The 16,634-nt window shown below is 44.2% G+C and overlaps 2 protein-coding genes across 3 annotated transcripts in view; one reads left to right on the plus strand and one right to left on the minus strand.

Moving 5' to 3' along the window:
- LOC137424469 (protein Wnt-7b-like) overlaps nucleotides 1-10,084 on the minus strand; it is a 58,004-nt gene extending 47,920 nt beyond the window's left edge. Inside the window, exon 1 of one of the 2 annotated variants that reach the window (XM_068111955.2) lies at nucleotides 9,889-10,084. In XM_068111955.2, the coding sequence (XP_067968056.1) occupies nucleotides 9,889-9,956 (68 nt within the window). In that variant the 5' untranslated portion in view covers nucleotides 9,957-10,084. The remainder of the gene's footprint in view (nucleotides 1-9,888) is intronic. The other variant, XM_068111956.2, reaches the window with a different exon arrangement.
- On the plus strand, nucleotides 1,566-16,634 carry LOC137424470 (uncharacterized). Its single transcript, XM_078775503.1, has 3 exons — nucleotides 1,566-1,694; nucleotides 8,965-9,158; nucleotides 16,458-16,634. The coding sequence occupies exons 1-3, from the start codon at nucleotides 1,589-1,591 to the stop codon at nucleotides 16,539-16,541; spliced, it is 384 nt and encodes a 127-aa protein (XP_078631629.1). The 5' UTR covers nucleotides 1,566-1,588; the 3' UTR covers nucleotides 16,542-16,634.

Below are 16,634 nucleotides of genomic sequence, written 5' to 3' on the forward strand. Positions count from 1 at the left end.
CCTGGCGTTAATTCAGCGATCGACCGGGATTCGAACCCAGGATCCTAGGATCCCAAGCCGGCACCCTAACCGCTAAGCCAACACCAGGCTCAAATTGACATTATCAGTGGGATACAAAACATAAACTGTTCAGCCTGGCGGAGGTATGTGCTCTGCAAGTGCCGTTCTAGTTCTATTTCTTATTCGTTCTTTGTTTATATAAATATATATGTAAACTTGTCTTATCTGGAACTGGAATTCCAGATAAGGTATTGTCATCGTGCTTCATCTGTCCGTCCGTCCGTCGCCTATTTCGACTTTTCCGGCCAAACCGCTGGGCCGATCTGGCTGAAATTTGGCAGCAAGGTTCCGCTCCTGACTGGTTACAGGGATTGCAAAGCTCGCTCTGGTCACGTGACATTAAGTAGGTGAAAATGCCAGACTTAGTAAATTCCTACAACAATTTTCTCCAGACCCACAAGTAAGAATGCTACCAAATTTGGGTTACAACATTAGGCCAGGGTAGCGATGTTAAATTGCGGAGGTCATGCCGATCATGAGACCGGAAGTGTGTTAAAATGGCGGTTCGAGTAAACCTCTTCAAAAATCTTCTTCTCCAGACGCACCAGTCAGAATGCTACGAAATTTTGGTTACGACATTAGGACAGTGCCCAGAAAAGCTGCAGGTCCAGTGGTTCTATTTTTACTCTTCTTAATTTTTCACCTCAGAGGCGCGTGGGATTTGGTCTCTTCCGAAGACAAAAGCCTCTTCCGGAAGATTGCTTTGCGCCGAACAGGCAGAAAAGAAACAAGATGGCGGCCAAACATGTAGTACTCGCGCTCATGATGGAAGAATTAGACAAAGAAAGATGACACTACATCACAAGTTGATGCAAATATCCAGATTGTGTTTTCACTTGCAAGTTTTGCTGCATAGGTATAACCTCTTCTCTTCTACCTCTTCCTCTTCTAACCGCCTCTTCTGCTGGATAACGGAAGAGGCACAAGAGCTTCCGAGAAGAGAAGAGTCCAAATCGAACGACCGGAAGAGTCTTCCGGAAGTCTCTTCCTCTTCCAGAAGTGCAAATCGCACGCGCTTCTGATGTTCTGTCCTTGTAAAGTTCTTTGGGACTTTGCTTCAAAATGAAGTGTGGACTCCTTTTCATACGAATTGTCTTTTAGACTAATCTTGACAAGACATTTGCGAATATTTATATAACAAGATAAATTCTTAGAAAAGACTCCGATTTCAAGGTAGGGCGTGAGTCTAAATACAGCTTGTTTACAATAAGTATGTTTGCCATGTTGCGTAATCGTGTGGCAGACATGGGAAGGCGTTTTGAAGACGACTTCTAAATATGTTTGATTCTGTTTAACAACCAAAAGGCTTTGAGGCCCCACACCCAGCATTTTCTGGCACTGGGCCCTGTGGTGCGTCGCAGCCGCTCTGTGGCCATTCTCTGCTCTGCGCAGGTGTTTTTGGTTGCTTCTGGATGCTTCTGGGTGATTGTAGGTGCTTTTTGGGTACCGCCAGGGTGGTGTTGAGTGCTACCTGGTGATTTTGAGTGCTACCGGATGCTGCTGGGTGCCATCGGTGCATCCGGCAGGCATGGCAAGATGGGAACGTAGCGATCCAGGTGCAGGGTTGAGTGAGATGGATTGTGAGTGCTTGGAAAGCACAGACAAGCACAGGCATATTGTATGTTTACAGGAAGGTGAGTGCAACCCTTCTGTGCATAAATGAATCGGTGGTGAAAAGGAAATATGCAAGTTCACTCGGCCGAGCTACGTTTAAACAAGCACCAAGTGATGAAACGCAAGTTCATTTTTCTCCAGCAAATGACAGCTCCCAGAAAGTTTGCATGTTTTCTCAAGGTTTTCAGTCTGGCTTCCAGCCATATTTACATGTACAAGATCTAAGCTTGTAGAAGAGTAAGTTGCCAAAGGATAAGAAGGCAATACACTAACAGTGAGACAACAGTTGGACACAAGCAAGGAGAATGAATGAATAGATAAAAAAAGAAGAAAGAGGAAAAAATAATTATTCAAAACATTCCACTTTGAGTGAATCTAATGTTGGAGAGCGTCCTCGCCGTTGGTTATATGTCTAGTTGCGGATTCCACACTCAACTTATAAACTGCAATCCAGAATACCGACTACAAACTGAATTCGCTGCTGGTGGATGATAAAGATCCCACGGTGTCTTTCGCAAAGAATAGGCCATTGTCCGACTGTTTTTATAAGTTTTAATATCTGTTGCTTAGGCAAAGGCACAAACTACCCAGCATATTTCTTGTCATGAGACTGTTTCATCAGCACATACACCCTGGGAGGGGTACATGGAACTTCAACAACAACAACAACAACAACAACAACAACAAAAGAACCATCATGTTAAACATTACTTTAAGGTAACAATTTAATAATACTCCTGAAAGAATATACACTTACAAGTCTAACAGGTACGATTTAAGTGTGCTATCAGCCAGCTGTGAGAAAGTTGAGGGTGCTGCATCTTGGAGCACACCGTTATTCCGATGGGAAGTGGGAACACATCGTCAGCTGTGGACCTGAAATACCCCACAGTCTGTATTGGGAGGAACAGGCCATTGTGTGCAGGTGTCCGACTACATTTGCCTTCCTGAAGGTAAAGGGGTGTGTGTGAGGCAACGGTCGTTGTTAGCGAATGCATGTTGGACCAGGATTCAACGGAGAATTCTGTCCATGTTGGTTCCCTCATTTCTCTGGTTGACGCATGGCACCACAGATAGTGTCCATTTATAGCTCTTTTGTTTTTACAGATTAATTCACCTTTATTGAGTGTGAATGAAACCGTACATTGAAACTATGGAGTTTAGAGAACATCTTACCCCACGCAGTCTTGAGAAAAAAGGATGCGAGACTTTATTAGAAACATTTTCTTGGGGGAAGAAGAAGATATCCAACGGCCTACGCCCAGAGAGCACGAGTGGCAAATGTGATTGGTCGGGAGAGCATAAAATCTGGCCCAAGTACTGCTAAAGTGAAGGTTTTTGGAAGTGCAAACAAGGAAATTTGTGTTCTAGTGTTCATCTATCTATAATTCCAGTAATCTCTGTGTGTATGTATGTATGTATGTATGTATGTATGTCTGTGACCGCTGTTTCTCGACAACCACGGGTCCGATATACTTTAAACTTGCCAGGTATATTGCTGGGGACCCGAGGATGTGCCTTTTCAAGGTTTCATATTAATCGGACAAGTAGTTACCGAGCTATGTCCAAAAAACGATTCAACCAATCAGAGAGCAGCGAGCTATCACGTGTGCCGAACGTGGCGAACAGACTCTGCCTCGGACGGCACATTTGAGAGCGTATTCATTTATTTCACGTTGGAAAACTATGTTGCCGTTAAACTATGTTTTAAAACTAAATAAAACTAATTTGCGATTCATCGTAACTGCGATTTGCGACCTTCCGGACAGTGAAGACTTCACTTCCGGCAGCCAATCACAGAACGCGTTGTTGCGAGCCGAGCCGAGCGCGTGCGCCATTACGGTTCGTAATTCGATTTCTTCCGGAGAAAATAATAATTTCTCGATTTCTTATGCGCATTATTTCTCCCAATTCAGTCAGAGCGAAGGGCGGAAGCGAAGAGCGTTGTTTTTTTTGTTTACGGGCGTACGGGCGGGGTAGAGCGTACGGGTAGCGTTTTTTTTTTTTTTTGGCAAGGAACGGGCACCCACGTACGGGCATGCCCTAGTATATTAAATTCAATCTAAATTAATTAAGATTTAAAGGCTGTATATAAAAAAAACCCATTGGATCGGCAGTTTACCGCCATTGATGCACCGTCTTTTACACCACCCTATTTAACACGTTACATTAGTTTTTCGTGCCTGTTGTTTGTGTCCTTTATGATGTCGCTAAAACGAGTAAGTTTACTGTTAAGAATGATTGTCAATCTTGTTTGACTGACAGACCGGCAGACTAAAGCAATTGCGAGACCGCAAGTGCACGTTCGTGCTCGGGACGAGACTCCGACGAGACTCGTATTTGCCAAATTCAGAGCCAAAGTACTGCTAAACTGCAGGTTCGTGTTCTACAGTGTTCAAAATATAAAATACACTCGGAAATTAAGTAGTTCCTCGGTCAACTCAAGCACCATCTTTTATTCCAGGCAACACAGGCCTCAACCTCAGGGCCAGACAAATGGATACGTAAGCAAAATTTTGAGTGAGGTGGGGGTGGTTGAACAGTTGTAGAAAAGATCATGGCTTTGGATAGAGGATGATCTGAGGTGGTGGTGAACAGCTGTCTTGAAGACCCAGAGGGAAGAATTGGATAAAAGAGTGTGGAGGGCGGTTCCACAGGCAGGAAAAAGAAGAACAAATGAGAGGAGGTGAGCAGTGCTTCTAGATTTAGGTAGTTTCACTAGGAGAGAGTTGATAGTGGACCACGTGCATTCAGAAGATACTTAGGGGGGGAGGCACTGAGCATGGAGAGGGCAGAGGGTGCAAGACCAGAAATGAGATGGAAGAAGACAGAGAGATGAGTGACCTGCCAGTGATGGTGAAGTGATAGGCCTGGACACATCGAGAGAGATTCAAATGATCATTGGTACCTCCTCTCTAGTATCTGGCCAACCCAGAAAGTATCATTGCATGTCCTGGTTCTAGCTCGTATTGAGTACAATCCTGGATTTCTGTGTCCAGGTTGTCTATTTCGGATTCGTTACGAGGAAACTATAGACCCTAGCCAACGTATCAGGTGAGTACATCTCTGTGCTCTTTCTGTTTGAATGGACAGGTCACACATCTGAAGGTTGAACATTAGAGTTGCTGTCAGTTGGTTTGTGAAGATCTCTTCTGGTAGTTAGTGATCATTGTAGACTGTAACCTCTTTCCTGAAAATGTAACCATGGAACTTTTTGCAGGCAGGCACCATGAAGAACACTTCCTTTTGGATCTACACATGGCGGGTTTCCACATTAATTGTGGAACTGGAACTGTGTGCCACAGGCCTGCCTTCCTGCACGACGACCACACCAAAACCGTTCTGACTTGCATCTCCACTGGTTCATTGATGTAACATTTCAAGACAGGAGTGTTGCAGCCGAACTTTTCAGGTTGTCAAATGCCTCGACCTGGGATGGTTGCCACTCGAATATGGTGTTTGTGTTGAGCAGCTCTCGCAGGTGGGCATCTATTTCATGGAGATTAGGTATGAATTTGGACAGATACGTCACAAATCCCATGAAGCGTTTCATGCCTTCCTTGTTTTCTGGTGGAGGCATGTCTTCCGCTGCTTCTACTTTGGATGGGTCATGTTTGAGGTCATCCTCAATGAACAGGTGTCCTGCATATGGAACGTAGGGACGTCGGACCTTGCGTTTTCGCATGTTGATTTTCAAGCTGTAACTCATAGCCAGTTGACAACTTTCTGCATAACTTCATCATGGTGATCCTATTCTCGTCCTGCTTTCAATATGTTGTCCGCAATAGCTGTGGCATCAGCATCCTCCAGCATCTGAACCATGTTGCATTGAAATATCTCAGGTGAGCATATCAGGCCAAATGTCAACCGCAGCCATCACAACCACTAAATGGGGGTTTGAAGCTGAGAGAAACAATTGGTCATCATCCAAATTTATTCACAAGACTCAAGAACCCACTCTTCGCATCTAGAATGGAAAATACTTTGGCATCAGTGATTTACCTCTTCTATCATCCGCATAGGCCATAGGGTAATGCTCTTATTTGATTACCATGTTCAGATTGCTTGGATCAAGACAGAGATGGATTTTTCCCATTGAGAATGGACACAACCGTCGGTGTAACCCACTCAGTGGACCTTTTCACGTTCGCAATGTACCCATTTTCAGTCATTTCATTCAATTTCTTGATGATCCTTTTCACCAAAGATTCTGGCTGTCGACAGGCGACACGTACTCCTACGGCATTTCGTTCCAACTTGATGCTGTAGGTACCAGGTAGTGTACCAGTTGTTTTGCTTAGTTCTGGTACCTCATCGAGACCTGGGAGTACTCCACTCTTAATAGATGGTAGCCGCACATTCAAGCCAAGAGTCGCAGCGGTGCTTCCGGTGAGTCCGTTCTTGATCGAGATTCTTGACCAGAGAGTGATCGAGATGGACGATTTCAAAGGTCATGACGTATGAGATGCCATTGCATTTCACAGCCAAATTGACAGTTCCTGTTGGTCAGATTTGATGAGTGGAATTATTGGTTCTAAGAATTTTTGTGGATTTTTGGAGCTCCTCGGTATGCATTCGTTTTTGACAATCAAAATCCATTTGTCTCGAACGTCCAATGTGATGGTGATGATTCTTCTTTTAACAGCATGACGTCACACTGATGTAGTTAGGAAGGACAAATAGAGAGAGAACTGAAGTCAGCAAGTAGATAGGAAGGGCTAATCGGGTTAATAAAGATCATGGGTCATGATGGGGAGTCAGTGATATGATGTTGTGGTGCATTGCCTGCTTGAAGTACTGGAGGGAAGAGTGGGACAGAACAACCTCTGGAAGGCGGTTCCATAGATGGGAGATGGGAGAAGTGGGAAATATGAGTTTAGGTGTGCGGTCATCCTGAATTTTGGATGTTTAACTACGACGAGGCTACTGGAACGACGCGTGCATCCTGTAGTTGCTTGGGAGGGTTAGATGACCGAGAGAGTGGAGGGAACAATGTTGGAGAATAAACGGTAAAAATTGAGAGATCACTGACCTACCTGCAATGTAAGAGCAACAGACCTTATGCTTCGGCCTCGTCATGAAATAATTGCAATGATTTTGATTGCTATATATTCCATGGAACCCGCTTACGTGATACACGCTGCTATTGATTTGCTGTGTGATTGATCTGGCATGAAGTTTGACCACAACACTGTACGTCTGAATTCAGACAGTAAACAATAATGATAGTTATAGGCGTTACTTAAACAGGTGCGCTCAGAGAAGGTTGAAGCAAGCAAAGGAATTTAAAGTGGTTTGCTCCGCTACAAAATATGCCAACAATTAATCGCTACTTCAAGGATAGAGAGGCAATGAAGAAGGGCTGCTGATGAATATGATAACATGAGTTTGGCAGACCACATGGAGGAGGCTACAGATCATGCGGATGAGGCAACAGATCACATGGAGGAGTCTACAGACCACATGGAGGAGGCTACCGATCATGCGGAGGAGGATACAGACCATGCGGAGGAGGCTACAGATCATGCGGCGGAGGCTACAGATCACATGGAGGAGTCTACAGACCACATGGAGGAGGCTACAGATCATGTGGAGGAGGATACAGACCATGCGGAGGAGGCTACAGATCATGCGGAGGAGGCTCAGATCATGCGGAGGAGGCTACAGATCATGCGGAGGAGGCTGCAGACCATGCGGAGAAGGCTACAAATCATGCGGAGAAGGCTACAAATCATGCGGAGGAGGCTACAGACCATGCGGAGGAGGCTATATATCATGCGGATGAGGCTACAGATCACATGGAGGAGTCTACAGATCATGCGGAGGAGGCTACAGATCATGCGGAGGAGGCTACAGATCATGCGGAGGAGGCTACAGATCATGCGGAGGAGGCTACAGACCATGCAGAGGAGGCTACAGATAATGCGGAGGAGGATACAGACCATGCGGAGGAGGCTACAGATCATGCGGATGAGGCTACAGATCACATGGAGGAGTCTACAGACCACATGGAGGAGGCTACAGATCATGCGGAGGAGGATACAGACCATGCAGAGGAGGCTACAGATCATGCAGAGGAGGCTACCGATCATGCGGAGGAGGCTACAGATCATGCGGAGGAGGCTACAGACCATGCGGAGGAAGATACAGATCATGCGGAGGAGGCTACAGACCATGCGGAGGAGGCTGTAGACCAAGCGGGGGAGGCTGCAGGCCAAGCGGGGGAGGCTGCAGGCCAAGCGGGGAAGGCTGCAGGCCAAGCGGGGGAGGCCACAGTTCATGCGGAGGAGGCCGTAGACCAAGCGGGGGAGGCTGCAGGCCAATTGGGGGAGGCTGCAGGCCAAGCGGGGGAGGCTGCAGGCCAAGCGGGGGAGGCTGCAGGCCAAGCGGGGGAGGCTGCAGGCCAAGCGGGGGAGGCTGCAGGCCAAGCGGGGGAGGCTGCAGGCCACGCGGGGGAACTTCAATGCAGGAGGGGCCATTATAGGCCCATCAAAGCCAAGGCTATTATTACCAACTTATGATTGTTTGTCCATGTTACGTTCTTTTTAAATGTTGAGCATCAAGCATTAAAGTCTTTGGTTATACTCGACTGGGGTTCGAATCACCGACCTCTCAGAATCAGAGTAGATGTTATAACCATTAGTACATAGAGTCTGATATCTTCATGGCCGAACTAAGAGCCGGTCATTCTGGTCAGGTGCCCAGGGCTCTGCGCTGGAGACAAATAATTTTTTTCCACTTTTTCCTTTTTTTAGTGATCACCATGAAACAAAGTTATCCAATTGGTCACGATAAGCAGAAAAAGAAAGACCAATGTTGAGACCCCTGACTTGATGAACCTTCTCAAAGATGAAGCTTCTGGAAAACTTGCTGCACACAATTATGCGTCATGACCACCTCACTAGTCTTACTCATATGAGTTTGAAATGTGACATAACCTTACTCACCAGTCTGGATCTCACAAACATCACACATGCGCTTGCTAGTCAGAAAGCCCTAAACGTTGTGGTCGAAAAAGCACTGGTTTAAAAAAATTAAAAAAATTCTACAAATATCACATATATCTTACCAAAATATACTTATTTTGTCATTGTTTTTTTTGTTTCGATTGGAATTATAAATTTGTGAAAAACAAAAAAAGAAATTAAAAATAGGGCCCAAAGCTAGTAACGTTTACCCAAAACCCAGCATGCCCAAAGTTCGGCCTGACAGTTTTCGGATTTTTTGTCATTCATAAGGCTTCAACTGCTTATCCAAATGAAAACTAGAAACCTCTTTTCTTCTGCTCAGGTGATCGGAGGAAAGGCGAATGGCGCCTGAAGATCTGCTTTGTCAATTCTGCCGCACAAAGGCGAACATGTCGTGCGCATTGCGAACCCGACCCTTGCTTTGCCCAGCACATGCTGTCCTGGAAATTTGTCACTAGTTCCTGCCAAACCAGAGTGTACAAGATCACTAAACGCAGAACTTCACTACGTTTCATGGTATTTCACATTTATGGCGATCCCAAATCGATTTCCGACGCGCTTGTTTGATGCAGTTTTGTGTGTCGCAAAATTGAACAGGTATTCCAGGTAATTGAAGTATTCCTTGATTTTTAAGGCATTGTGGAAATATTCAATGTTGCCTGTTCATCAGTGCATTTTGATACTTTTGTGTTTTTAATGGAATGCTTCATGGCCACAATTATTCCCATGTTCTTGTGGGTTTGCCTGGGAGAGGGTGGTTGAGTTTTTGGCTCAAGTCTTTCATGAAGTCGCTGGCCAGGTCTGATGCTCGACTAAGTAATTTGGGCAAAACATTGTAATTTGTTCTGGGTCCATCCAAGCGATGGCACACATATTGATGAATCACCTTGCCCGTGAATATCGGGACGACAGTTTATAACTGGGTCGGGATTCGAACCCAGGCGAGACACCGGGAAGTCGTGTTTGTTCATTGTAGATTGTTAACCAAGATTAAATTGACAATCATTTTGCATCTGAAACTTAGCAGCTACCGTTTCTAATACCTTGAGTATCTTCACTCTTAATTTCCAATACAGGTAATGACATCAAATCGAATGAAGAAGAAGCATGCTCTGTTTTCAAGTCCCACGGAAAAACGTTCCCCTTCACTCTTATTTGACAGCATCAGTGGAATTGCGTTTAATGTGAACCCATGGAGGTCATGATTACAATGATTATAATCTCGAACATTGATCGTGGAACTCACCCGATCCTGATTAGTAGGACGAGGCGCAGACAAGCGTGCAGCCACCATCGCTCATCGGGAATGATCATTGCGACTGTGGATCAGTCCATCATGTTCGACCGGAGTGAGTGGGCTCGGTCCATGACCCACCTGGGACAGGGAGCCTTTCTCCAGCGCATTCGATGCACGACTTGCAGGTGCTGAGAGTAAAGGTTTAGCGAGTTGCTCATATATCAGGAGCCGTTTGGGCGTGTTCGGCTGAGACCAGGTATCGCTCCAGGTGTTGAACGACTGCCAAACGGCTGTCATTCCGGTCGTGCCGACGTGTCACACTGACATGTACAATGTACTTCATGGGCACATGTACACGTATACACCATGAATGTGCCAATAACATGTATGTACTGTGAATGTGTCATGTACACGTATACACCATTAATGTGTCAATAACATGTATGTACTGTGAATGTGTCATGGGCATGTAAACACCATGAATGTGTCAATAACATGTATGTACTGTGAATGTGTCATGGGCATGTATACACCATGAATGTGTCAATAACATGTATGTACTGTGAATGTGTCATGGGCAAGTATACACCATGAATGTGTCAATAACATGTATGTACTGTGAATGTGTCATGTACACGTATACACCATGAATGTGTCAATAACATGTATGTACTGTGAATGTGTCATGTACACGTATACACCATGAATGTGTCAATAACATGTATGTACTGTGAATGTGTCATGGGCATGTATACACCATGAATGTGTCAATAACATGTATGTACTGTGAATGTGTCATGTACACGTATACACCATGAATGTGTCAATAACATGTATGTACTGTGAATGTGTCATGGGCATGTATACACCATGAATGTGTCAAAAACATGTATGTACTGTGAATGTGTCATGGACATGTATGCACCATAAATGCCCCAATAACATGCATGTAGTGTGAATGTGTCATGGGCATGTATACACCATGAATGTGTCAATAACATGTATGCAATGTGAATGTGTCATGGGCATGTACACACCATGAATGTGTCAATAACATGTATGCAATGTGAATGTGTCATGGACATGTATGCACTGTGAATGTGTCAATAACATGTATGTAGTGTGAATGTATCATGGGCATGTATGCACTGTGAATGAGTCATGGGCATGTATGCACTGTGAATGTGTCGTGGGCATGTATGCACTGTGAATGTGTCATGGACATGCATGCAGCACTGTGAATGTATCATAGGCATGTATGCACTGTGAATGAGTCATGGGCATGTATGCACTGTGAATGTGTCATGGACATGTATGCACTGTGAATGTGTCATGGACATGCATGCAGCACTGTGAATGTATCATGGGCATGTATGCACTGTGAATGTGTCATGGACATGTATGCACTGTGAATGTGTCATGGACATGTATGCACTGTGAATGTGTCATGGACATGTATGCACTGTGAATGTATCATGGGCATGTATGCACTGTGAATGTGTCATGGACATGTATGCACTGTGAATGTGTCATGGACATGTATGCACTGTGAATGTGTCATGGACATGTATGCACTGTGAATGTATCATAGATCTGTATGCATTGTAAATGTATCATGAACATGTATGCATTGTAAATGTATCATGAACATGTATACCCCATGAATGTGCCAATAACATGTCTGCACTATGAATGTGCCAATAACATGTCTGCACCATGAATGTGCCAATAACATGTATGCACTGTGAATGCACCATGAACATGTATGGACCATGAACATCTGTCTCCCCTAACCCTCTCTCTCCCCCAGCATTTCCCCTCCCCTCTCTCTCCCCCAGCATTTCCCCTCCTCTCTCCACTCCCCCCTCATCCTCTACCCCCCTTCTCTCTCCCCAAGTCCCCTTCCCTCCCCCTATGCTCCCCCACTCCCACTCCTCCCTCTATTAAAATTATCGTGACGAAGCGACTCAGCATTACTCGGCATCACCAGTTACCTTTGCTAAGGAGTTGTTACCCTGTGCTCACGAGCCAAAAAGTGGGGTTAAGAGATCCGTCGCCCATACGTGCGGACTTGTCTGCATTTTGTTAAGAGCGTACATCACAAACCGTTCAGTGGAGGGAGTTGAAACATTAACACATGTTACATGACCATTTGATATAGCGGTCACTCTTTTGAGGTCAACATAGGCCGTAATTTTGAAAATTGTCAATTTTCATCTGATTCACTTGAAATTTGAAGAGGATTTGCTTATCAGGTCATTGAATTAAACTACCAATTATTTTTGAGGTAACCATAGACAAAAGTTTCTAAAATTGTCATTTTTCATCCGATTGACTTGAAATTTTAACAGATTGGCTCAGAACATTTCAGATCAGCTCACAGAATTCAACCACCAACTATATTGAGGTCAACATAGGCCAAAAGGTCAACATAGGTTGTAATTTCTAAAATTGTCAATTTTCATCAACAATAAAATTGTCAATCCATTGACTTGAAATTTGAACAGAATTTTTACATCAGGTCACTCAACCACCAATTATTTTGAGGCGAAAAGGTCAAGATAGGCCTAATTTTCTAAAATTGAGGGATAGGCCCAAAAGCTATATACGTATATAGCTTTTGAACCTATCCCTCAATTTTAGAAATTGCACTGTACTTGCCTGTATATGCATATACGAGTATGCATATATATATATATATATATATATATATATATATATATATATATATATATGTATATATATGTATATATATGTATATATATGTATATATATATATATATATATATATATATATATATATATATATTGTTGCAGTTTTTAGAACCTTCACTTTATCAAATTTAGTATTAAAATTCCTTATAAATAACCCCTGTGTACATTTCCCTTTAATTGGCTGTTAATTGAAATGAGTGCACCTTAGCTAGTCCATGTACAAGTACGTAGCTAATCATAGAACCTCTCTATAGTTATATCGTTATTCTGTGTTTCAGATAAGGCTGTGTGTCCAATAGTCGATCTTACGTTGCACCAAATCAAATAAAATAGGATCCCTCCGACACCCCCACGGCCTCCTAAAAAGCGCCAGTACGGTGGCGTTCGCCACTACTGCTTTGGCCTATTGTCAGCGCCTCAGACTCCATTGCCCACGTGGTCAGCTCGGAGAAGAAGGGCATGGCCTGCCCATCGTCATCAAAAGGTGGAGCCAGAAAGCCCTTATGACCAACCAGGAATCGGTGGGCATGGCTTGGTAGGGCGTGACCAGAAACATCGAGCAGGTTCGCGAGGGTTCCAAGGGTGTGGCCATATAACCAGTCGCACGAAGCCCCCACCGGCAGATGAGAGAGAGGAGAGAGCTTCAGAAACGCGCGCGCAGATGAGGAGAGATATACGTCCCGCCACGCAACAGATTGGCAAGCAGCTTTCGAGGCAGACGAGTAAGGAGGGAACTGTTGCTGCAGAAAGCCCTGCCATGTGGAGCCGCCGGCTGTTCGCTTCCGAACTGTGAATTTGGAGCGGACCTCTCTTCTGCGCATTTTGCCCGGACCTTCCTGTCCTGTGTCCCACCTGAATCTTCTCCTTACAGCCATTCACTACTGCCTGCAATTTCCCTTTGTTGTGTAAGTCCGTGGTCTGTCCTCTGTGTTGTCTGGGGTATAAGTTAAGCTTGTATAAGGATTTGCACTGTGTATCTGCTCCTTCTGTAAATGTCCTTCGTTACTTCTCTTCTTTGGTTTGTGTAAATAGTAGTTAATAAATATCTGTTCTTTCTTACCTTTGGTTTTTCTTTCTCATCGATCGCTTTAGAGATTTCCCCCATTGAGTTTCTGTGGTGCGATTTCGGCCAAACGCTTATGAATCGGGTTAGTCTTTGCTAACGGCTCGAACCACGGACTGCTAACCCGCTCGGCAAATACCAGCTTGTCTTTGGTTTCGAGCGGTACTTGTCTCCCTGTTTTGCGGAGGGATTGGTGAAGGTATTCGGGAGAACACCTTGACCAATAAACCTGATCAATCCCACCTCGCAAAGGAGCGTTACAAGTATACCAGGACCCGCGGAGACGGCCAGCTTAACAGGACAAGGGGATTAACCCCCCCCCCCCCTTTTCTGACGGGAGTGCCGTCCCCTGGATTCCGTAACAATATATATATACAGTCACATGAAAAAGTAAGTACACCCCATGTAAAGTTTTGACTTTTTCAACATATTTTAACATACAGCTATTTTATCTTCATTTCAACAATATTGATAGATAAAGGTGATATAATATAACAAATATCATGAAACATTTACATTTTGTAGTCCATTGTATAATTTAAATAAACATAAATGCAAATTTCGCATGTGGAAAAAGTAAGTACACCCTTGGCTCTAATAGGTGATATTGCCCCCTTTGGCAGAAACAACCTCAAGTAGGTGTTTCTTATAACTGTCTACCAGTCTCTGACATCGACTGGGAGAAATTTTTGCCCACTCCTCCATGCAGAATTCTTTCAGCTGTGCGATGTTTGAGGGGTTTCTTGCATGCACAGCTCGTTTCAAATCCCCCCACAACATCTCGATGGGATTTAGATCCGGGCTTTGACTTGGCCATTCCAGAACCCTCCATTTCTTTCTATTCAGCCAATCCTTGGTGGATTTACTGGTATGTTTAGGGTCATTGTCACGTTGCAAGGTCCACCTTCGGTTGAGCTTCAACTTTCCGACAGATGGCCTCACATTATCCTCAAGCACCCTCTGGTACAATGAAGAATTCATAGTGGATTCTATGATGGTGAGCTGCCCAGGCCCTGATGCAGCAAAGCTGCCCCAAACCATAATATTTCCACCACCATGCTTTACAGTTGGTATCAGGTTCTTGTGGTCAAATACTGTCTTTGGTTTTCGCCAAACATGTCTTCTGGTACTGTGGCCAAATAGCTCTACCTTTGACTCATCTGTCCAGAGCACATTGTTCCAGAAGTGCTGGGCTTTGCCGAGGTGTTCATTGGCAAACTTTAGTCTTGCCCTGATGTTCTTTCTGGACAGCAAAGGTGTGAGTCTTGCCCAGGTGTCCTCCTGGCACACCTCCCATGTAGATCAAATTTGTGCAGCCTCTTTCTAATGGTCGTCTCGTGCACTTTGACATCAACAGTGGCAAGAGCTACCTGTAGGTCCCGTGATGACATTGTGGGGTTCTTGGAGACTTGTTTCAGCATCTTGCGGTCTGCTCTCAGGCTGAACTTGCTGGGGCGGCCTGGCCTGAACAAGTTGGCAGTTGTTTGGAATCTTCTCCACTTGTAGATGATCTTCCGGACAGTCGAATGATTGATTTCAAATTGTTTGGAGATCTTTTAAAATCCCTTCCCAGACTCGTAGGCATCTATAACCTTCTTTCTGAAGGCCTCAGAGAGCTCTTTTGATCTAGGCATGGTGACGCCACACACTTCAACAACAAAGAGCAAACCAAACTAAATGTCTGAGGTTTAAATAAGACAGGTTCCTCCAAGATCCTCTCTAACGATGTTCTAATCATTTGCACCTGAGCTGGTGCACCTGATTTTAATTTTAGGTATTTGAAGTAGTGATAAATGTTGGGGTGTACTTACTTTTTCCACATGCGAAATTTGCATTGATGTTTATTTAAATTATACAATGGACTACAAAATGTAAATGTTTCATGATGTTTGTTATATTATATCACCTTTATCTGTCAATATTGTTGAAATGAAGATCAAATAAATAGCTGTATGTTGAAATATGTTGAAAAAGTCAAAACTTTACATGGGGTGTACTTACTTTTTCACATGACTGTATACAGCACATTGATCTGTCTGGGTGCTAAAAGTGTTCCATTTCATGTTGTTACAACCCATGCAAAATATTTTTTGCAATCCGAGGTGATCTGGAGGTGCAACGGCACATCAGCTTTTACGACTGAAGGGGGTTATCAGCAGTGTCGTGTAATCCGTGTATGCCAAGGTGGGTAGCCGACGAGCCACGGTTTACTTTCAATTAGTATGTGGACATGGGCAAACTTGTATGTGGCCGAAACCCGTTTTCACACTTACATCGTGTAATAACTGCCGCTTGGCGTCTCCCAGGATAGGAAAACTTGTGTGTGCCTGAAAGTCGTTTTTACTACTCTTTGACCAATGGTCGTTCATTCACGGTGGACCAGTCATTGGACACGGTGGACTTTGATGGGCATAGTCGTACGTGGCTGTCTTGGCACCATTCTTATGCATAGATCGGAAATGCAGAAGCCATTTTGAATCGTCGCATAATGTGGTCATCCAAGAAGAGGCTGCAGAGGTGTTTCAAAGGAGGAACACAACAGCCAGTGTGGATGATGTCGGTGGATTGAGGAAGAGAGAGGAGATGCCAAAAAGTAAGGATTTCAAAAAACAAAAAGTCAACAATGAATAACACAACAACTGGTTTAACATTCTCAAGCTGTCTTATTGACAGACGGTATATACTCTCCATTTGCAAGTCCTATTTATAGCTCCAGTTTTTAAATTGTTGATATGAATGGTGCAACATGAACCTGTTTGTTCTTGAAGACGTAAATGATTGATTTGCTGTTCTGTTTAAGGTGGTGAGGCAACGAGCGGATCTGTTTGACCATAATTGGCTGTTGCGTAGAATGCAGAGATGGTGTGTGGACCCCAGAAGATGACAAAGACCAACAACATCACTACCACCATCCTCGTGACTTCATATAAGTGCTTGCTGTGTTGACTGAGCTTCTTCTTCTTTTTTTTTTTTTTAC

This window comes from Myxine glutinosa, chromosome 4 (genome assembly GCF_964187855.1).
Source record: "Myxine glutinosa chromosome 4, kmMyxGlut1.1, whole genome shotgun sequence".
NCBI classification, from domain to species: Eukaryota; Metazoa; Chordata; class Myxini; order Myxiniformes; family Myxinidae; genus Myxine; species Myxine glutinosa.

What these genes read in the sequence shown, in the direction of transcription:
- LOC137424470 (XM_078775503.1), top strand. Translation starts at nt 1,589, where the DNA reads ATGGCAAGATGGGAACGTAGCGATCCAGGTGCAGGGTTGAGTGAGATG. An exon ending in TATTGTATGTTTACAGGAAG is followed by an intron (nt 1,695 to 8,964) that starts GTGAGTGCAACC and finishes TCTTCTGCTCAG; the next exon opens with GTGATCGGAGGAAAGGCGAA. An exon ending in GAACTTCACTACGTTTCATG is followed by an intron (nt 9,159 to 16,457) that starts GTATTTCACATT and finishes GTTCTGTTTAAG; the next exon opens with GTGGTGAGGCAACGAGCGGA.